This window comes from Phocoena sinus, chromosome 21 (assembly GCF_008692025.1).
Source record: "Phocoena sinus isolate mPhoSin1 chromosome 21, mPhoSin1.pri, whole genome shotgun sequence".
Lineage (NCBI taxonomy): Eukaryota > Metazoa > Chordata > Mammalia > Artiodactyla > Phocoenidae > Phocoena > Phocoena sinus.
Window position 1 is genome coordinate 33598599 of NC_045783.1, and position 24013 is coordinate 33622611.

At 43.4% G+C, this 24013-nt stretch overlaps 1 protein-coding gene across 1 annotated transcript in view; it reads right to left on the reverse strand.

Annotated features, from left to right (window-relative positions):
• Positions 1 to 310: 310 nt before the first annotated feature.
• The window catches only part of LOC116746632 (sodium-dependent phosphate transporter 2-like), a 103710-nt gene continuing 80007 nt past the window's right edge, over positions 311 to 24013 (reverse strand). The window contains 6 exon segments of the mRNA XM_032618131.1: positions 311 to 511; positions 513 to 623; positions 11971 to 12055; positions 13302 to 13487; positions 21539 to 22106; positions 23394 to 23597. Coding sequence (XP_032474022.1) covers positions 458 to 511; positions 513 to 623; positions 11971 to 12055; positions 13302 to 13487; positions 21539 to 22106; positions 23394 to 23597 — 1208 coding nt within the window. The 3' untranslated portion in view covers positions 311 to 457.

Sequence of the window (24013 nt, forward strand, 5' to 3'; positions counted from 1 at the left end):
CTTCCCAAATGGGTATCATCCATCCTGTATCTCACTTACGTTACAGTATATTAAATGGGAAAAAAATACCATTTTCCAATCTACACTTTCCTTTTCAAAGGTTCTTAAAATTTTGCCACTGAAATCAGTATGTACAAAGATTTGTTGAATATCGACTTCTAGGCAAGTGTCTCCACTCCCATTTCGAGTATGTCTGAAATAGCACTACCTATTATTCTATGTATACCATATATATTTAATATATAAGTAACCGCACCATGTTATGTCACCACGATACCAGTTTAGTGCACATGATTATGTACAGCAGTCAAGTTAGCTCTGGAGGACGACTCTACACCTAGGTGGACGGTGTGGTTTGGAACATCACAGAGGGTCGTGGAGGCGCTGGCGGGAGACAGCACGCAGCGCCCACACGCAGCCCGGCCCATCCCTTGTTTACCGGCTGGAAGAGGACCGGTCACACGAACGGAAGGATCCCGTACACGAGCACAGCCATGACAGCAGCACTGAAACAGCCCTGCTACAGGCACGGTCACGAACCAGGCCACAAAGATGTTCCGGAAGAGGCGCCAGTCCACGGCCTTCCGCGAGCGAATCCAGCCCACGGCCACCACCGAACCGACCTGGAGGGGCACAGGTGTTTCAGAGTCAAACCAGAGGCGAGACACAGTCTACACACTCGACCGATGTTAAGCGGCTAATCTCAGAAATAAACTACATCACAGGATTCCCAGTTCTTCCCCCTAAATTGGGTAAAAGCTTTTAAAAATACTTTTTAGATTTTAGGTACAATTATTTTAGGATTATTCCATTCAGAATACGGTTCCGATGCACTTTCCCACCTGTATTCTGCTCTATCTGAGTGGAAGCTTAGCCAACCAAATGTTTTCTATTCCCCCTGCACCTTATCAACTAGCGATGACCGCCCTCGTTTTAAAGATTCCCCAGGCATGATACTGCTTATTACAGTATGTGAACCTGCTCTAAGTACACAAGGAAATGGCGATAAAGTATCCTTCTCCTGGAATAACAGCATCATAAAATGTTGGAGCTGGAGACCTCTGCAAATATCTAATCCATCTAATCCCCGTGGCTCGGTCTGCAGAGAATAAAACATTTCCAGAGGGTTTGGGGCATGAGGAGATTTGTAAATCACGGCAGGTTGAGAACTAGAGCTGAGGCCTCGTGATCTTAAACTGGTTTTCTCCACTATCTCCAACTGCCTTGCAGTCCTTGTACTTCAGCTGATTAAAAAATTAACTAAATGGGCTTCCCTGGTGACGCAGTGGTTGAGAGTCCACCTGCCGATGCAGGGGACACGGGTTCGTGCCCCGGTCCGGGAAGATCCCACATGCCGCGGAGCGGCTGGGCCCGTGAGCCGTGGCCGCTGAGCCTGCGCATCCGGAGCCTGTGCTCCGCAACGGGAGAGGCCACAACAGTGAGAGGCCCGCGTACCACACACACACACAAAATTTAATTTATTAACTAAATGGAGCATAAATATAATTGGGTCTGTCAATCATGCCTCACAAAATGATAGAGATACTTGAAAATCAGAATGTTAACCTGGATTAAGATATTCTTCTGTACACTCGCAGTTCATTTTGTGATTTGTTGAAAATGTACAAGGGAAAACCCCACAATTTTAAGTATCTAAAAATGGAAATCATAAGAAAGTACAAATCCTGTAGCATCTCACGCCTCGCTCAGGCTCTGGTGAAGCTCAGAGACATGCCCTTGACGGTGCCCTTGGCCACTGGGAGGTGGCCCCTGAAGACGTCCAGGAAACAGGCTTTGTCTCTACTGACCCACAAATACTTCAGAGTCAGAAGGGGCCAATGAGGTTCAAAGAGCCACTGGGGTCTATTCTGGGGTCAACAGAAAAAATAAAATCCAACACTTGTTTATGGAAGCAAACTGGAACACCAAAACCAGCAGCATATTTAAAGGCAGTTAATCTGATATTTTGACAGCCCAAGCCGTGATTAACCAGTGATTCCATACATCTCCAGGTAGCAACGAACAACCCATCGAAGGGGCATCAAAATGATCATTCTACGTAAACCCTTTGTCTATAACCAGTGTACTGCATGAACCTGATTATCCTGCTTAGCAGTTCCTAGCACACGCCAGCCAACTGAGACTTTTCTACTGCAAAAGGACTAGCTAGGTTCTTCTGGTCCTCGAATATGGTCAAATCCACTAACACTAGTTTCCGGAGATTAGACTCTCCTTGTTACCATCCTTCCAGGGCCTGTCCCTCTTCAGCGCACTTCAGCTCGGCTCACACACAGAGAACGTGCTCAAGTTTCAAGGTTATCTACGCCCTCTTCCTTTGTTAAAACACTTTTCTTAAAAAAGCATAAAAGTAATATAATCATATTATAGCAAGTTTATGTAAGAGGAGTGGACAATTACCCACTACTAGTGGGTTGCCCCAAAACACCACTATTGTCATGTTTATATATTCCTTTCTACTATTTTTTTATAAATATACCTTTATTTGTAAACAATAGGGTACATTACTATTTCCTTTCTTTAAGAAAATAAGCATCTTCCCATAGTGCTCACAGACTTCCTGAGTGTCATGTAAAATGGTACACCCTATAGGTGGATGTACCTTTATTTAAACATTTCCAATTTGCCTCTAATTTTTCCCTATTAGAAATAATTTCATGATTAATATACTCATTCATATAGTTTATATTTAGGCTTTAAAAAATAATATTCCCTGAAATGGATTATTAGTTACAGGGGGCGTCTTAAAAATATCTTGAAATAATGTGGAAACGTAGAGAAAATCTGCAAGAACTCTCATACACCCCTTATGCAAATTCACCAATTTTTAATATTTTGCCACAATCATGAAGAAACATTTTAACAGCACTGAAATATCCTGTTCCTCACCAACTGCCCGCGCCCCCCCCCCCCCACTTCTGCTAAAGATTTAGCAATCCAAGCTTTATTACAGGGGTTGCAAAGTGGTGATTTACCAACTCCCTTCCCATGTTATCAGATGGAATGTTACTTTGAGAAAGAACTCTTTCCTCTCCTAATGCATTTTAGGATCTTGATACCTACTGCCACATCAGTTGTAAATGTACAAGGGCATCCATAATCTGTGAATTTCAGCACACTATAACAATCCTGTAAATTGTTCTCTTTTTGCTAATCAATCAACAAAACATGTGTTACTGTTGCTTTTATTTGCATATCTTTAATTACTGCTAAGGCTGAACTTTATTTATATATCCAATTTTACTCCCTCTAGTCTTTAGATATAAAAATTGTCCTTTCCATAAAGATGCAAAACATGACACCAAAATATAAAACATGGGAGGTGGGGGAGGAGTAAAAAAACATAGAGCTCTTAGAATGTGTTGGAACTTCAATGACTATCAGTTTAAAACAAGTAGATATAGGTTGATGTATATGAACTACATGATAACCACAAATCAAACTTAGATGCACAAAAAGCAAAGAGAAGGGAACTCAAGCATAACACTAAGGAAAAGCATCAAACTATAAGGGAAGAGGCTAAAAGAGGAAGAAAAGAACAAATGAACTACAAAAACAACCAGAAAACAAATAAAGTGGCAATAAGTACATACCTATCAATGATCACTTTAAACATAAATGGACTAATCAATCAAAAGACACAGGGCGGCTGAATAGATTAAAAAACAAGACCCATCTATATGCTGCCTACAAGAGACTCACTTCAGAGCTAAAGACACCCATAGACTGAAACTGAAGGGATGAAAAAAGGTATTCCATGCAAATGGAAATGAAAGCTGGGGTAACAATACTCATATCAGACAAAATAGACTTTAAAACACAGTCTAGGGCTTCCCTGGTGGTGCAGTGGTTGAGAGTCCGCCTGCCAATGCAGGGGACATGGGTTCGTGCCCCGGTCCGGGAAGATCCCACATGCCGTGGAGCGGCTGGGCCCGTGAGCCATGGCCATGGCTGCGGAGCCTGTGCTCCACAACAGGAGAGGCCACAACAGTGAGAGGCCCGTGTACCACAAAACAAACAAACAAACAAACAAAAAAACACAGTCTATAACAAAAGATAACAAAGGGCATTATATAATGATAAGAGATAACATTTAGAGACATATATGCACCTAACATAGGAACACTTAAATATATAAAGCAAATATTAACAGACATAAAGGGAGAAACTGACAATAATACAATAACAGTGGGGGACTTTAATTCCCCACTTACCTCAATGGATAGATTGATCATCCAGACAAAAAATCAGAAAGGAAACACTGGTCTTAAATGAACATTAGATCAGATGATCATCTACAGAACATTCCATCCAAAACCTGCAGTATATACATTCTTTTCAAGTGTATGTGGAACTTTCTCCAGGATGGATCACACAAAACTAGTTTCAATAAATTTAAGAAGATTAAAATTATATCAAGCATCTTTTTCAACCACAACAGTATGAAACTAGAAATCAATTACAGGAAAAAAATGGAAAAAACACAAAACAACAAAAGACTAAACAACCTGCTACTGAAAAACCAATGGGTCAATGAAGAAATCAAAAAGGAAATAAAAGGATACCTTGACAGATAAATGAAAGTGAAAACACAACTGTCCAAAATCTGTGGAATGAAGCAAAAGTAGTTCTAAGAGGGAAGTTTATAGTGATACAGGCTTACCTCAAGAAACAAGAAAAATCTCAAATAAACAACCTAACTTTCCATCTAAAGGAATTAGAAAAGGAAGAACAAAGCCCAAAGTAGCAGAAATAAGGAATAATAAAGATCAGAGAGGGAATAGAGACCAAAAAAAAAAAAAAAAAAAAAAAAAAAAAACCTGACAAACCTTTATCCAGACTCATGATAAAAAGAGAGAGGGCACAAATAAACAAAATTAGAAATGAAAGAGAAGTTGCAACCAATATCAAACAAGCATAAGAGACAACTACAAACAGTTATATGCCAACAAACTGGACAACTTAGAAGAAATGGATAAATTCCCAGGCACCTACAATCTTCTAAGACTGAGTCAGGAATAAAAGATCTGAACAGACCAATAACTAGTTTTGAAACTGAATCCGTAATCAAAAGACTCCCAATAAACAGAAGTCCAGGACCAGATGGCTTGACAGAGGAATTCTACCAAACATTTAAATAATTAATACCTGTCCTTCCCAAATATTCCAAAATATTGAAGAGGAGAGAACACTTCCAAACCCGTTTTACGAGGCCAGTATTACCTGGATATCAAAACCAGACAACGATGCTACAAAAAAGGAAAATTACAGGACAATATCCTTGATAAACACAGATGCAAAACTCAACAAAACATTAGCAAACTGAATTCAACAATACATAAAAAAGATAATACACCATGATCAAGTGGGATTTATTCCTGGGATGCAAGGATAGTTTAATGTCCACAAATTAATCAACATGATACACCTCATTAACAAAATGAAGGATAAAAATCACATGATCACCTCCATAGATGCAGAAAAAGCATTTAACAAAATTCCACATCCTTCTATGATAAAAAAATCTCAACAAAGTTGGTATGGAAGGAACATATCTCAACATAATAAAGGCATTTATGATAAACCCACAGCTAACATCATACTCAATGGTGAAAAACTGAAAGCTTTTCCTCTAAGATCAGGAACAAGACAAGGATGTTCACTCTCATCACTTCTATTTAACATCGTATTGGAAATCCCAGCCACAGCAATCAAATAAAAAGAGAGAGAGAGAGAAAGAAAAGGCATCCAATTGGAAAGGAAGAAGTAAAACTGTCACTGTTTGCAGATGACATGATCCTATATTTAGAAAACCCTAAGGACTTCACCAAAAAACTGTTAGAACTAATAAATGAGTTCAGTAAAGTTGCAAGAAATAAGAGTAATATAAATAAATCTGTTGGATTTCCATACACTAATAATGAACTATCAGAAAGAGAAACTAAGAAGACAATCCCATTTATAGTCAAACCAAAAAGGATAAAATACCTGGGAGTAAATTTAACCAAGCAGGTGAAAGATCTGTACTCTGAACACTAGAAGACACTGATGAAGGAAACTGGAGACAATACAAATAAATGGAAAGATATCTTGTCTTCATGGACTGGAAGAATAATATTGTTAAAATGTCAACACTACCCAAAGCAATCTACAGATTTAATGCAAAGCCTATCAAAATACCCATGACATTTTTCACAGAACTAGAACAAATAGCCCTAAAATTTGTGTGGAACCACAAAAGACCCTGGATAGCCAAAGCAATCTTGAGAAAAGAGAACAAAGCTGGAGGTATCATGCTCCTTGATTTCAGACTACACTATAAAGCTACAGTAATCAAAACAGTATGTTACTGCACAAGAACAGACAAACAGTTCAATGGAACAGAAGAGAGAGCCCAGAAATAAACTCACGCACTTATGGTCAATTAATCTATGACAAAGGAGGCAAGAATATACAATGGGGAAAAAACAATCTCTTCAATAAGTGGTGCTGGGAAAACTGGACAGCTACATGTAAAATAATGAAATTAGAACATCTTCTCACACCATATACAAAAACTCAAAATGGGTTAAAGACCTAAATGCAAGACATGACACCATAAAATTCCTAGAAGAAAACAAAGGCAGTATGGTCTTTGACATTGGTCTTAGCAATATTTTTTTGGATATGTCTCCTCAGGCAAGGGAAACAAAAGCAAAATTAAACAAACAGGACCTAATCAAACTAAAAAGCTTTTGCACAGTGAATGAAACCATCAACAAAATGAAAAGGCAACCTACTTAATGGGAGAAGATATTTGCAAATGATATGTCCAATAAGGGGGGAATATCCAAATATATAAACAATTCATACAACTCAATATAAAAAAAGAAACAACCCGATTAAAAAATGGGCAGAGGACCTAAATAGGCATTTTTTCAAAAAGACGTATAGATGGCCAGCAGGCACATGAAAAGCTGCTTGACGTCACTAATCATTGGGGAAATGCAAATCAAAACCACAATGAGACATCACCTCACACCTGTCAGAATGGCTATCAACAAAAAGACCACAAATAACAAATGTTGGCAAGGATGTGGAGAAAAGGGAACCCTGGTACACTGTTGGTGGAAATGTAAACTGGTGCAGCCACTATGGAAACCAGTATGGCGGTTCCTTAAAAAATTGGAAATAGAACTACTATATGATCCAGCAATTCCATTCATGGGTATTTCTCCAAAGAAAATGAAAACACTAACTTGAAAAGATATGTGCACCCAATATTCACAGCAACGTTATTTACATACAAGAGCCATGATATGGAAGCATCGTAAGTGTCCATCAACAGATGAATGGATAAAGGAGAAGTACTGTGGCACAAGGGAATATTACTTAGCCATAAAAAGGAATGAAATGCTGCCATGTGCAACAACATGGATGAATCTGGAGGGTATTATGCTATGTGACATAAGTCATAGAGACACAAATACTGTATGTTTTTACTTATATGTGGAATCTAAAAAATAAAACAAATAAATATAACAAAACAGAAAGAGACTCACAGAATTAGAGAACAAACTAGTGGTTACCAGAAGGGACAGGGGTGGGGAGAAGGGTAAGAGATGAAGGGGATGAAAAGGTACAAACCACTAGGTATAAAATAAATAAGTTATAAGGGTATAATATACAGCACAGGGAATATAATCAATATTTTATAATAACTTTGTATGGAGTATCATCTATAAAAATATCAAATTACTATGTTGTACACCTGGAACTACTATATTGTAAGTCAACTATAATTCAATTTAATAAACACCAGCTAAAATAACATCATGATAACATAAAAAAGTCTCTTCATGTATTTTGCCCATTTACATATTGGAATCTAAATGTGTCTCTTATTTGTTTATGTGGTGTTTAAATAAATTTTTTTTTTTCTTTTTTTGCGGTACACGGGCCTCTCACTGTTGTGGCCTCTCCCGTTGTGGGATGCGCAGGCTCAGCGGCCATGGCTCACGGGACCAGCCGCTCCGCGGCATGTGGGATCTTCCCGGACCGGGCCACGAACCCGTGTCCCCTGAATCGGCAGGCGGACTCTCAACCACTGCGCCACCAGGGAAGCCCTAAATAAATATTAACTCTGATATTTAATGCAAATACTTTCTCAATCCAGTATTTTGCTTTCACTTTTAAGTTTCTAATTTCATGCAATATAATATGCTACGCTTTTCTTCTGTGATTTATCCTTAGCTTGAATATTTGATAAATTCTCATTTATTTTAAATTTTCTAAAATAAAATTCTATTTTATTCTAAATTTTAAAATAGTTTAAAAACATCAAGCCATCAGATATATGTTCATGTATTTTGAGAACTGTGGGTCTACTTTTATTTTTCTAGGGTGATAGCCAGTTACTCAACTTCAATTATTGGTTAAAATTTTCCTGCCCCAAACTATATGCTCATATATACTAGGTTCTATCTCTGGTCTATCTACTTTTTTATACAAGTATCTAATTTTTTATTATTGTGGTAAAATACATAATGCAAAATTTATCATTTTAACAATTTTTAAGTATACAATTTAGTGGCATATAGATCCTCATTGTTTGGCAGCCATCACCACCACTTATCTGCAGAACTTTTTTGTCATCCCAAACTGAAACTCTCTGCCCATCAGCCCTCCTTCTCCGCACCCTCCTGCCTCCTGTTTCCTTATAGCAGACTTCCTATCTGCTGAGGCTACTCCCTCTTCATCGCTTTTCTCTGTAGATCATTTTATATTCTTGCTAATTTAACCCACCAAATTAACTTTAGCCTTATTTTGGAAAGTTATGAGAAAAATTTGGTTGGGCTAGTGTTTGAGGACTTTCCCACCCAATGACACAGTGTGTCTCACATTCAGGTTTTCTTTTACCTCTGAGCAAAGCTTTGTGCCTTTTTCATGTGCATCATTCACTTTACTAGGGTTTTCAAATGTCTTTTTGGCATGTATTTCAACAGATGACCGTACGTTGTTTTCTAATGGATCGCTGAGCCGTGTCTTATTGAAGACGTCTGTAAACCCATTTGTTGAGCCCTGTGAGGGGCCAGCCCTGCACAGGCACCAGCCCTGCCCTGTTCGGAGCCTGCATTCTGATAATCCAGATCAATGTGGTCCTGCTGAAATGTTCTTTCATGATATTGTTGATGTCATTTACCAGCATCTTAAAGTTTTAAAATCAACATTCATATGTAAACACAGCTTTCATTGTTTGTGATGTTTTTAATCAGGTTTCGGTATTAGGGTTATTCAGTATATGTTTTATAGACCAAACTGGAGAGTTTCCTGTTTTATTTTGTTTTTTTCTCCTACATTATGGAAAGTTCATATAATGTGAGAATTATCTATTCTTTTAAGATGGAAAAGATTAGCCAGTGAATCCATCTACAACTGGAGTCAGCAGTGGCCTCCTCCTTTTTGCCTTTTCAGGTGAGAAGAACTGTTTTTGGAGAACTTCCTTAATTTCTTCCTATTGCTCTGGTCAGGGTTTCCACTTTTTTTCTACTTTTTGTGTCACATTTATTTGTCATGTATATTTTTGCAAAAAATAATTCATTTTACAGAGGTTTTCAAATCCTTAGCATACAGCTATATGGTTTTATATTTTAAAATTCTCTCCCAAATCTGTTCTGATGACTTTCTTCTTTCTAACTTAATTCCCCTCCCTTCCTCTTCTAAGAATTTGACGCTATTTTGTTAGTAAACACTTTCCTCTCCCCTTCTCCTTCACTAGTTTTGTTTTAAAATTTATTTTGCTTTTATATCCTTCTTGCTGTTTCCTGAGAATTTTTATTGTTCTGAACTTTTTATAAAATACTAATCTGAATGCTTGGTTCTTTTATTTTTCCTTTGCTCAATTAAAGCATGTAAATATATGAATTTTTATCTGAGCATAAGTTTGTTATGTATACACACATGGACACACAATTTGTTTTTTTCTATTTTCCAAGAAATCTATGATTATAATTTTTAAACTCCTTGATTCAACTGTTACTTAAAAAGAGCATTTTAAAATGTTCAAGGGGACATTTTAAATGTTCCTTTTTTCAACATATATTTTTAGTTTAATTTATTTGGGATTAGAGATTGTGTAGAATATCTGTTCTTATTTTATAAATTTAGTTGTGATTTTTATCATGGTCTTCTGAATTTATGACTAATTTTTATAAATGTTTCATGATACTTGACAAGAAGACATAAAATTTTGATATATATTTATTAATTATACTGCTATAAATCAAATCCATTATATTCCTAAGTACTTCTGTCTTCTTCATTTGTCACAGACTTAGACACATTAATTTCTGAATTCTAACAGCTTTTGCCTTATGTTTTTAGTTGTTATGTTATTTGGATCACAAGGGGCCCAGAGTCCCATGTCTTCACTACTGATGAGGTCTTTTGTTGATATAAGGTGGTATTCTTTGCTGCGTTCCGACTTGCCTCTTAATAAGTTGAGTGTGTTTCCAGATTAAGTCCATCACCAGGCACTAACAGCAACAGAATTACTGAGAAGTAGGGGAACCAGACAGCATCGATATTACGCGTCATCTAAGGTAGCCCTTTCATCTTCCAGATTAGAAACTGAAACCGAGGCTAGTGGTCCTATTTGTACTTATTTTTTAAATTGAAGTATAATTGATTTACAATGTTGTATTAGTTTCGGGTGTACAGTAAAATTATTCAGCCATATATATATTTTTTCAGATTCTTTTCCATTATAGGTTATTACAAGATGTTGAGTATAGTTCCCTGTGCTGTACAGTAAGTCCTCGTTGTTTATCTATTTTACATATAGCAGTGTGTATCTGTTAATCCCATCCATACCCCTAATTTATCCCTCTTCCTCTGTTACCCCTTTGGTAACCATAAGTTTGTTTTTTATGTCTGTGAGTCTGTTCCTGATTTGTAAATGAGATCATTTGTATCATTTTTTAGATTCCACATATAAGTGATATCATACGGCATTTGTCTTTCTCTGTCTGACTTACTTCACTGAGTATGGTCATTTCTAGGTCCATCCATGTTGCTGCAAATGGCATGATTTCATTCTTTTTTTATAAGCGTTTCACATTTAGCGGTGCTTGTTTACAGACACACTGGTTGGAGTTTTCAGGCTGTGTGTAAATGGAGAGCCCATCACTGTCTTGGTCACTGCGGTACCCTTGGTGCCCAGAGTGGTAATAAACAAGCTTTTCAGGAATGACAGGAATCTATGAACCTAGGAAAATCTGCAAGCCGCTTTTGCTTTGTTGAAGTTGTTGGTGGGTATATTTGTATACAGGGGGCCCACTGGAGATATTTTAGAATTCCTCCAGGTACTGGGCAGCCCTGGGTTACAAGGCCTGGGTTCCAGCCCTGGCCCACCCCGGGGGTCCTTGGGTAACTCCCTGAAACTCGCTGGGCCTGTTTCCTCTTCCTTCATCTTTAAGGTTCCTTGTGGCTCCGACAGTCCAGGTACTAGACAAGGAATTCCCTCTCCCACTGAGTTCTAGAGCACATGACAGTGGTTAATATCATCCAGAATTCACTCGAAGGCAATTGAGTCACTTCGACCACCTTATATTAGAAAAAAGAACTGAAACAACCGTGTCTTACGATTCCATGGAAACGATTTCTGCCTACTTCTGTCCCCCTGTCAACTCCTGGGCCCCTGGGCCTACAAACACGGTTCGTGGACGCACAACCTCAATGCAAAACCCACTGTGGAAACAATGAGAGAACCAGGACACGTGGAAGGAGAGCGAGCTCCCGCCGGGAACGCGTGGAGCGTCCAGGTCTGCGGGACGGGAGGCGACCCGAACCGCTGCCGGCGGGAAGGGCCGGGAGGGGCCGTCTGAGGAGGCAAACGCCCCCGGGAGACCCCGCCGTGACCCGAGCTCCCCTCGGCCCCGGGTGACCGGGCAGGACGCGCGGGCGCCGGCCTACCTTGCAGTGCGTGGTGCTGACGGGCAGCCCGACGTTGGAGGCGGTGACCACAGTGAACGCTGAGGCCAGCTCGATGGTGAAGCCGCTGCGGAGGAGACAGGGGACACGTCACAGGCGCTGCCGGTGGCTCGCCGGCCCTGGGTGCCCAGGCCTCACCAGGACGCTTCTTGGGTGGACTGCGTCCCATGGAATCAGCAGAACCAGGGACTGCGGCATGGTGGCCACATGGCACCAACGCTTGGCATGAGGCTGCTTGCAGCCCTAAGGAGCCTCGTTTTCCCGGTATGTTTTCAAAAACCACACCCTGTAGGCGCTGGGTCAGAAATTCCCGCTGAGCCGAAGGTGGTGAATTGTCATGTCTAAAGTGGTGCAGGGAAAACTGTGCTCTCATTTTTAAAACGTGTACGTGTCATAAAGGAATGAATTTTTTCTCAGATCACTAATTTTTCTTCAATCTTATAAGAGAATCATTCATTAAAATGACTTTCAAGGGGGAAAAGATCTCTTACAATAGGCGGTTTCAAGTTTTAGCTGTATTTGGAAAGTTCTCCTGTGAATTTGTTATTTAACCAACAGTGGTCCCCAACCTTTTTGGCACCAGGGTCCGGTTTGGTGGAAGACAATTTTTCCACAGGGGGATGGTTCAGGCGGTAATGCGAGCGAGGCGGGTACGGTTCAGGCGGTAATGCGAGCCAGGGGGAGCCATGGGGAGCGGCAGGTGAAGCTTCACTGGCTGGCTCGCCCTCGCCTGCCACTCACCTCTTGCTGTGTGGCCTGGTCCCTAACAGGCCACGTACCGCTGTCGGTCCGCGGACCAGGGGTTGGGAACCCCTGCTCTAGAGGATACACACTAGAAGGACCATAGGAAACCACGTGGGAGTCTCCAAACCCCACCCTGGGGCATGGGCACCCCTCCTGCCGGCTTAGCCCAGGAAGCAAAGGAAGGATGTGGAGTAAACCTTGAAGGGCAGCAGGGGACAGCTGCAGCCAGCAGGTGGAGCTGGTGAGCAGAGGATTTTCGGGAAAGGCAGGCCCAAGAGCCCTTCTCTCCCTCCCCGCCTGCTCTCTGGACCTCAGGCGGGGTAAGGGCAGTGGGAGTGTGGGAGGGGAACGGGGTGCGGGTGTGGCTGCAGGTGGATTCGCTTTTTCTCTTCCCTTCTCCCTCCATTCCCATCCCTCCCACTCCCACCCTCACCCCGTGCCACCGCTGAGCAGCGCATGAGGGTGACGGGTGAGAATGGCACACGGGGACCCCGCTGCAGACCCGGCTATGCAGAGAGCCGCGCTGGGACGTCCAGACACAACCACTCCGCGCCGCCCCGGCGGCTTACCTGGACGGCGTGATGGGGGTGAGGTCCTTCCCCATGGTCTGGATCACTCTTCTCCCCCAAACCCAGAGGCCTGTACAAATTCCAACCCCTCCGTAAAACAGCAGCCAGACGGGAGTCACTGCTTCTTGTAGGACGGCACCTTGTTCATAAATCAGCCACAGAGCTACCAGGGGACCAATGGCATTACTGGGAGGAAAAAAGAGGTTAATTGTACAAACATCGTACATGCATACAGATGACGCTGTACATGACGTGCAGGGACTTCTCTTCTTGAGAACAGCCCATCTGTCGCATTTGGGGCTTGCCTATGTAATCTACAGGTGATAAAAATGATTTAGTAACTTGCTTGGTTGTGGTTTAGAAAAACAGGAATTTACCATCTTGACTATTTTCAAGTGTACAGTTCAGGAGTGTGAAGGATATTCACACTGTTGTGACACAGGCCTCCAGAACTTTTCGTCGTGGAAATCCGAAACTCTGCACCCATTAAATAAGAATTCCCTTTGCCCCTGCCCCACCCCCGCTAACGACCGTTTAACTTCATCTCTGAGTTGGAGTAGCTCTGCGAGGTTTCTCCTTAAGTGCAAGTGTATGGTGTTTGTCTTTTTGTGGCTAGTTTATTTCACTTAGCATAATGCCTTCAAGATTCATCCATGTTGTAGCATGTAACAGAATTTCCGTCCTTTTTTTTTTTTTTTTTTTTTTTGCGGTACGCAGGCCTCTCACTGTTGTGGCCTCTCCCGTCCGGACGCGCAGGCTCAGCGGCCATGGCTCACGGGCCCAGCCGCTCCGCGGCATGTGGTATCTTCCCGGACCGGGGCACGAACCCACGTCCCCTGCATCGGCAGGCGGACTCTCAACCACTGCGCCACCAGGGAAGCCCCTCCGTCCTTTTTAAGGTGGAATATTCCACTGTGTGTGTGTGTGTGTGTGTGTGTGTGTATACATACGCACACACACACACACACACCATATCTTGTTTAGCCATTCATCTGTTGATGGACACTGAGGTTGCCTCCACGTCTTGGCTATTGTGAATAGTGCTGCTGTGAACACGGGTGTGAAAATGTCTCTTTGAGACCCTGCTTTCCATTCTTTTGGGTATATGCCCAGTAGTGGGATTGCTGGGTCATATGGTAATTCTATTTTAAAATTTTTGAGAAATCTTCAGACTGTTTTCCACAGTGGTTACACCATTTTATATTCCCACCAACAGTGCACAAGAGTTCCAATTTCTCACATCCTTGCCAACACTTATTTTGTTTTTAGAGTCGCCATCTTAATGGTTGTGTGATTTGTTAATTTTTTTTTTTCTGGCTGTGCTGGGTCTTTGTTGCTGTGCACGGGCTTTCCCTAGTTGCGGTGAGCGGGGGCTACTCTTTGCTGCAGTGTGCGGGCTTCTCATTGCGGTGGCTTTCCTTGTTGCGGAGCATGGGCTCTAGGCGCATGGGCTTCAGTAGTTGCAGCACACAGGCTCAGTAGTTGCGGCACGCGGGCCCTAGAGCGCGCAAGCTTCAGTAGTTGTGGCATGTGGGCTCTAGGGCGCACAGGCTTCAGTAGTCGTGGCACGTAGGCTCAGTAGTTGTGGCTCACAGGCTCTAGAACACAGGCTCAGTAGTTGTGGTGCAAGGGCTTAGTTGCTCTGCGGCATGTGGGATCTTCCCGGACCAGGGATCGAACCCATGTCCCCTGCATTGGCAGGCAGATTCTTAACCACTGCACCACCAGGGAAGTCCCTACTTTTTTTTAAAGTACTGAAAAATCACAAGAAGTGGATACAAGTTCTTTTTTTTCTTCTTTTCTTTCTCTATTTCTTTCCATTTTCACTGCCAGCACAGCTACTAACATTAGCTACCAATTTGGGGCAGCTGTGCCAGCCTCCCCACTATGGGATCACAAACATTACTGCTAATCATTAGTTCTCAGGACCACCCCTTAAACTGGCTATTGTCACTCCCATTTTACTGATGAGAAAACTGATGCCAAAGTCATGTCCCTAGCAGGAAGCAGAACTGGGATGTGAGCTTAGGACTCACTCAGGTGCTTACCCCTCCCCCCAGACCCCCTATCATCACTCAGGCCCTTGGCAGGCATGCACTGACTTTTTCGGGGGGATGCCACAGCTTTTTTTCTTTTTTAAATTAAGACTTTATTTCTTTAGAGCAGTTGAAGATTCATAGCAAAACTGAGGGGAAGGTACAGAGGTTTCCCATATATCCTCTGGTCCACACATGCATAGCCTCCCCATCATCAACATCCCCACCAGAGTGGAACATTTGTTACAACCGATGAACCCATACTGACACATCAGAATCATCTGAAGCCCACAGTTTACAGTAGCGTTCACTCTTGGTGTTGTACATTCTATGGGTTTAGACAAATGTATAATAAATGACATGTATCCATCATTAGGGTATCATACAGAGAATCTTCACTGCCCTAAAAATCCTCTGTGCTCTACCTATTCATCCCTCCTTCCCACCCCAACCCCTGATCTTCTGTCTCCATAGTTTTGCCTTTTCCAGAAAGTTATATAGTTGGAATCATACAGTATGCAGCTTTTCATATTGGCTTCTTCCATTCAGTAATATGCATTTAAGGTTCCTGCATGTAATTTCATGGCTTGATAACTCATTTCTTTTTAGTGCTGAAGAGCATTGTGTAAATGTACCAGTTTTTATCAATCCACCTATTGAAGGACATCTTGGTTGCTTCTACGTTTTGGCAATTTTGCGTAAAGCTGCTATAAACATCCATGGACAGGTTTTTGTGTGGATATAAGCTTATTAGGATAAATACCAAGGAGCACGACTACTGGATGGTACAATAAGAGTATGCTTAGTTTTGTAAGAAACTGTCCCACTGTCTTCCAAAGCAGCTGTACCATTTTGTATTCTCACCAGAAATGAATGAGAGTTCCTGTTGCTTCACATCCTTGCCAGCACTTGGTGTTGCCAGATCAGTTGACTGTCATATTTATGTGGGTCTATTTCTGGGCTCTCTATTCTGTTTCATTGATTTATCTGTCTGTTCTTTCACCAATACCATACTGTCTTGTTACTGCAGCTTTACTAGCAAGCTTGAATTCGGGTAGTATCAGTCCTTCAAGTTTGTTCTCCTTCAATTTTGCGTTGGCTATTCTGGGTTTTTTGCCTCTCCATATAAACTTTAGAATCAGTTTATCAGTATCCATAAAATAACTTTCTGAGGTTTTGATTGGGGTTGCATTGACGCTATAGATCAAGATGTGAAGAACGGACGTCTTGGCAATATTGAGTCTTCTTATCCTTGAACATGGAAAATCTCTCCATTTATTCCATTCTTTGATTTCATCCATCAGTTTTACAGTTTTCCGCATATAGATCCTGTACACATTTTGTTAGATTTATCCCTAAGTATTTCAAGGTGCCAGTGTACATGGTACTATTGTGTTTTTGAATTTCAAACTCCACCTGTTCTCTGTTAATATGTAGGAAGTGATTGATTTTTGTACATTAACCTGTATCCTGCGTCCTTGTTATAATTGCTTATTAGTTCCAGGAGTTTTTTTTTTTTTTTTTGGTCAGTTCTTTCAGATTTTCTACATAGATGGTCATGTCATCTTCAAACAAAGACAGTTTTATTTCTTCTTTCCTAATCTGTATACGTTTATCTCCCTTTCTTGTCCTAGTGCATTAGCTAGAACTTTCAGTACAGTTTTGAAAAGCAGTGCTGAAAGGGGACATCTATGCCTTGTTCCTGATCTTAGTGGAAAAGCTTTGAGTTTCTCACCATTAAGTATGATATTAGCTGTAGTTTTTTTGTATTTTTTATCAAGTTGAGGAGTTCCCCTCTATTCCTAGTTTACTGAGAGTTTTTATCACGAATAGTATTGGATTTTGTTAAATGCTTTCTTCTGCATCTATTGATATGATCATGTGACTTTTCCTTTTTAGCCTATTGACATGATGGATTACATTAACTAATTTTCGAATGTTGAACCAGTCTTGCATACCTCAGAGAAAGCTCATTGGTCATGCTGGATAATTCTCTTTATACATTGTTGGATTCAATTTGCTAATAGTTTGTTGAGTTTTTTCTTCAACGAAGTTCATAAGAAATACAGGTCTATAGTTTTCTTATAATGTCTTTCACTGGTTTTGGTACTAGGGTAATGCTGGCCTTACAGAATGAGTTAGGAAGTATTCCTTTTGCTTCTATCCTCTGAAAGAAATCTGTAGACAAGTATAATTTCTTCCTTAGATCTTTGGCAGAATTCATCAGTGAACCTATCGGGGCCTGGTGCTTTCTGTTTTGAAAGGTTATTAATTATTGATTCAATTTCCTTAATAGATATAGGCCTATCAGATAGTCTATTTCTTCTTGTGTGAGTTTGGGCAGTTCTGTCTTTCAAGGAATTGGTCCATTTCACCTAGGTTATCAAACTGGTTATTCATAGTATTCCTTTTATAGTATTTTGTAGTGTTATCCTTTTAATGTCCATAGGATCTACAGTGATGTTCCTCTTCCCTTTCTGATATTAGTAATTTGTGTTCTCTCTTTTTCTCTGAGTTAGCCTGGCTAGAAGCTTATCAACTTCATTAATATTTTCAAAGAACCAGCTTTTTGTTTCATTGATTTTCTCTATTAGTTTCCTGACTTCAGTTTCATTTATTTCTGCTCTAATTCTTATTATTTCTTTACTTCTGCTTACCTTGGATTTAATTTGCTCTTCTTTTCCTATTTTTCTAGGCTGGAAACTTAGATTGATTTTATTATTATTTATATTATTATTTATTATTTACTGATTTTATATCTTCCTTCTTTCCTAATATATGAATTCAATGCAATTTGAACCAGTCTTGCATACCTCAGAGAAAGCTCACTTGGTCGTGCTGGATAATTCTCATTACACACTGTTGGATTCAATTTACTAATAGTTTGTTGATCCACCTGCCAACACAGGGGACACAGGTTCGATCCCTGGTCCAGGAAGATCCCACATGTGACGGAGCAACTAAGCCCACACACCACAACTCCTGAGCCTGCACTATAGAGCCCACAAGCCACAACTACTGAAGCCTGTGTGCTGCAACTACTGAAGCCCACATGCCTAGAGCCCATGCTCTGCAACAAGAGAAGCCACCATAATGAGAAGCCCGTTTACCGCAACGGGAGTAGCCCCCGCTCGCCACAACTAGAGAAAGTCCGTGTGCAGCAATTCAATTCAATTTTCTTCTAAGCACTGTTTTTGCTGCTTCCCACAAATTTTGATGTGCTTTCATTTTCATTTAGTTCAAATATTTGAAAATTCCTCTTGATATTCCTTCTTTGATCCAAGTGTTATTTAGAAGTGTGTTGTTTTTTGTTTTTGTTTTTGTGGTACGCGGGCCTCTCCCGTTGCGGAGCACAGGCCCCGGACGCGCAGGCTCAGCGGCCGTGGATCACGGGCCCAGCCGCTCTGCGGCATGTGGGATCTTCCCGGACCAGGGCATGAACCCATGTCCCCTGCATCGGCAGGCGGACTCTCAACCACTGCACCACCAGGGAAGCCCTGTTACAGTGTTTTGATCTCCAGTATTCTTTTTGGTTCCTTCTTAGGATTTCCTTCTCTGCTTACCTTGTTCATCTAATGGATGCCTACTCTATCCATCAGAGACCTCAGCATATGAATCGTAGCTGTTTTCAATTCCTCATCTGATAATTCCAACATCCCAGCCATGTCTGGTTCTGAATTTTGCTCTGTCTCTTCAAATTGTGTTTCTTGCCTTTTGGTATGCCTTGTAAATTTTTCTTGATAACCAGACATGATCTCCTGGGTAGAAGGAACTGCTGTAAATAGGCCTTTAGTGATGTGGTGGGAGGTCTGGGGATGGAGAAGCCTTCTGTAGTCCTTTGATGAGGTCTCGGTCTCTCAGTGAGCCTGTCCCTCTGGACTGTGAACTTCACAAGTGTTTCTCGGTTTCTGCTTCCCCCTTAAGTGGTACAGGATGGCTCGAGGTGGGTGCTTCCCTTCGCCCAAGTGGAAGGTGAGGGAAGTCTGGAGTGTATTTCCCCTCCCCAGGTCAGTTAGGCTGTGGTAATCCCCCTGCAGGCTGGGCTCTGGTGACCTGGTTTCCCCTGGGAGCAGGCCTGGTTAAGCACACAGTTGCTCTCTTCTGTCAAATGCTTTCCCTCCCCCGACAGGAGCAGGAGGGGATTTCTCTTCCCTGATATTCACTGTGAGGACCTGGTACAGCTCTTGGACGTAAAACTCACAATATCATGGGGTCCCCCTACCATGGGTCCCCTGGAGCCTCTAACTCTCTACTTGTCCCCCCTGAGCCTCCAGGGTCCATCATTCCAGTCCAGGTTTCCCTGGTTCCATGGCAGCTTCCACTCCTGAGTCACTCTTCCAGGACTGTCTGTCCCTCCAGTCTTGGGGGCAGTGGTTTGTCCTGTGTCCTCCTCTCCTTTCTGGATCCAAGAAGAGTTGTTGATTTTTCAGTCCATTCGGTTTTCTCCTGTTGTTAGGGTAGAGTGACAACTTCCAGGCTCCCTATGGGCTTTCAACAGCCTCTGTAGCTCTCAGCCCACCTCCACTCTGCAGACTGAGTCACAAAGAGCCAGCTCCCAAGCCCGCTTCTCTCCAGCTGTGTGACTCTGGGCAAGAAAGTCACATTTCTGAGCTTCAGAGTCCCTGTCTTTGAAGGATACCACTTAGGACTGCAAAGGACTGCTCTGAGGAGGGTTAGGGTAAGTTACAAGTGGTTCAGCTCTGAGCCCTGGTACAGACTTGATGACTTCTTCCTGAATGGACAGAAGCCCCCTCTTCACATCACACTATTATTTCTAAAACCTTGCTTTCATCAGACCATATCCCTGCTCAAAAGCCTCAAAAGCAGCCCCCAAACTGCAAACAGTTGCTCTAAACTCTGGTCACCTATAGCAGCTACCACCTAGACTCTTCCTCTGGCCTTTAAATGCTGTTTTGAGGTGTTCTGTTACTTTTCTACGTGTATGTCTTTCTTGTCTCCTTAACTGGAATTTAAACTCCTAAAGGACAGGGACCCAATTCATAACACTTTGACAGTACCAGGCTTTCAATAAAGAATTTGTGGATAAAGAGGAGGAAGTGGGCTGGTGGGAGAGGGCAGAAAAAAAATTATTAAGAGGAGACAGAACATGGTGCCCCCTATTAAATAACATGGCGACCCCTAGACGACACTGAGCAGAACATAAGATGTCCAGGCCTCTTCTCTGGCACAAAGACTTCTTTTAAAAAGAACAGAAACGCTGGTGCACGTGGGTAGACAGTGTAAAACAGAGTCATATAACTGAGCAAAAACACAAAAGCAACAAAGGCATGTTTTCCTGATTTGGACAGAAACATTATAATAATAGTATGAGTGAAAATGTAGGGATATTGATTATGGGAGAGCACTGTCTTGAGCTTGTTATAGAAAGCATCTCACTTAATCTTCACAGAAATCCCATGTGGTTGGTACTAGCTTTACTCCCACTTCACAGATTGGGACACTGAGGCATTGGGAAATTCAGTGACTGGTCTGGAGCTGCCCAGCCAGTGAGAGGGGGGTAGAGACTACACATTCGGGGCTTCCACGACCCACCGACCTGAGCGTCTCCACGCTCTTGCTTGTGGCTCTTCCCGGAACCGCCCCCCCCCACCCCCCAAGGCACGTCCTGCCTTGGGCCCTCGCACCTGCTGTCCCCTCTTCCGGAATGTTCTCCTAAAGACGAGCACACGGCTGCGCCCTCAGCCCCTGCAGGTGTCACTCGGCGAGCCCTCCTGACCCGAGCAGCCATCCAACACGGCAGCCCTCCAGGGGTCCCACACCCCTTTCTACTCCTCTCTTCCCTTTAACGCGTGTCACCGTCTGGCACACTACAGGAGCTACTTATTCACAGGTGACCCTTGAACAACTCGGCGGAAATCCGGGTACCGCTCTCTCTGACTCAAAACCAAAAGGAACTGCTGAATGACTCAGGCAGGGCAGGAAGCTGGAACGGCGTGGGCAGAGTCAGGGCTCAAACCCCACGTCTTCTGATTCCGCGTGTTGTGATCTCCGATCCAACGCAAACCTTCCCCCACACCTAGTTCATTTAAAGATCCGTGCAGTGAAGATGCGGGTGCTACACTCGTGGGGGAAAAGCCCATGTCGGTGGACCCGGGCAGTACAGACCCGCGAGGTTCCAGGGTGGCCGTGTGTCTGCCGTGCGCCTCCCCCCCGCCCCGCCCGCGCGCCCTGGGCACTGACCTCACGTCGTTGCCGCCGTGCGCGAAGGAGCCGAAGCAGGCGGTGAGGACCTGCAGGAAGTGGAAGAGCAGGTGGACCTCGGCCGAGTCCTTCTCCTCCTTCTCGTCGTCCGCCACGTCATCGCGTGGCGGCTCGGGCTCGGCCAGCGGGGTGGCCAGGCGCACCTCCACGCCGCCCTCCTCGGCCTCGATCTCGGCCTCGGCCACGGCGTTGCAGTAGCTGGAGTAGCTGTCGTAGCGCAGCCGCCGGCGGGAGTAAGCCACGGCGTCGGCCACCAGCTTCTCGCTGTCCTCGGGCGCGGGCGCGTCGCCGCGGCGCGTGGCCAGGCCGGGCAGCCCGCAGATGGCCGCCGTGTAGCACGTGTAGCTGTTGTTGCGCCGCAGCAGCCGCGGGGCCCCGTCCGGCGCCGTCCGCTCGTCGCGGATGCGGTGCAGCAGGTCCTTGTAGAGACCCGAGTCCTTGTGCACCGTGTGATACACGTGGCCGTCGCTGCGTGCCGGGCCGTCGAAGCCGAAGGTCCCGTTAGACACGGGCGACTTGGCGCCGTGTGTCATGGACAGCGCCCGGCCTGCAGGGGGACAAGGGGACAGACTGAGAGCCGAGGTCATCTGGGGAAGGCGGGGTGGCAGGTGCTTTTGCTTTTTCCCACGTGCTCCATTTTCTAACTTGACTATGAAGGCCCTGCAGTATGGTTCAAATAAAAAGGGAAACTTGGAAACACACAACAAAGGGTAAGTAAAACTAATATGGTAGTTAAAAAATGATGTTACGGTCTCTTAAAATGTGTCTTCCAGAAATTGCGGTAGCATTCTCTCCTTTTCTAGGAACCAGTAAAAGGAGGATTCCCTGTAAGGAGCTCATTTTACAAAAAACTTCATATAAGAGGGACCCAACCCAGAACCCTGTGAGATACACGCTGTAGGTGCTCCTTAAAAATATGACACAAATGGACTCATCTATGAAACAGAAACAGAATCACAGACATAGAGAACAGACTGGTGGTTGCCAAGAGGGAGGGGCTGGGGGAGGGTTGGAGGGGGAGGTTGGGATTAGCAGATGTAAGCTATTACATAGAGAATGGATAAACAACGAAGTCCTACTGTATAGCACAGGGAACTATATTCAATATCCTGTGATAAACCATAATGGAAAAGAATATTTAAAAAAAAGAATGTATATATATGTATAACTGAGTCACTTTGCTGTAGAGCAGAAATTAACACAACACTGTAAATCAACTATACTTCAATTTTTTAAAAAAAAGCCCAGTCCGGGCAGTCAAAGGCAGATCTGTCAGATCAGTGGGCAGTTTGTTTGCCTTCTTTGGCCAAGTCCCAAACGCAGCCTGGAAATCGGTGCCAGTGCCCCTGCAGGGAGGTGGGCCAGGCAGATGCTAGCGCCTGCCCATCACTGTCCAGAGATGCTGTGGGACAAAGGCCCCCCCCCCGCCCCAAGATGGTCCTGATGGTTTCTGTGATTCTCTAGTGGGACCCCCTCCCGTTCCAATGTCAGCTTTCGCTCTGCGTCTTCCAGGAGGAAGGTGTTCGTATTAAGCTGGATAAACCGACCTTCCGATCTCCAGCAGTTAGGTGACTGCACGTGGAAGATGCAGGTGAGGCACTCAGAGGGGTGGTACGGGGGGTCTGGGTGCCGCTGGGAGACTGTAGGTAAATGGCTCTTGGAGGAAAATCACAGGACACGAGTAAGCCTGCTCTGCGACTGCCTGGTCCCTGAGGCCTCTTTAGCGCCTAGGTTTTCTCAAAGCAGAAACCGGGGGACACTTGTGTGCACTGGAGGCTCAGTGCCACACGCAGGCCAGCAGGCCCAGCGCCACCTCAGCCCCCGGGGGTCTTACCGTATGGTACGCGGGGGTGGTGTCCCCCTGTCGTGCTTTCTGAGGTCCCGGATGGCTCTGCGACCGACCCGGTGAGGGGGACGGTGCTGTCGTCATGAGCCCTGGCACCCGGTAGCTCTTTAAATACTGGAGACTCCGCTTCCTGAATTTTGTTGAGGCTTTCATCAGAGACTCGCGATAAAGCACTTTCTTTTTGTAATTTGCCTAAAGAAAATAGAGTCATAACTGAAAATTTTGTCAGAGAATTCTTGTTACTGACAAATGAATATAAAAATAAATATTTATCTTGTTACATACTTACTTTGGGAATGAAGAAAAAAGTTAGACAAAATAAAGTGGAGAGTTCAATCATCTGGGAAACACAGGCTAGAAAACTCAGCTATGGAGGGAAAGATGGAGGCTTAGGCCTGAGTTATCTCATCCAAGACCAACAAAGAAGACAGGATTAGACTGATTCCCAAGGTAAACATTCTGTAAATACTACAGCCATCTAGACTGGCCTTCTATTTTCTTAAACTAACCTCAGAATCCCTGAAATGTTTATCCTTTTTGTCTTCAAAGATACTGTTATAGTCTGCTTGGTTTTCTTCTGTTCAATAAATGACTGCTCTCAGATTTCT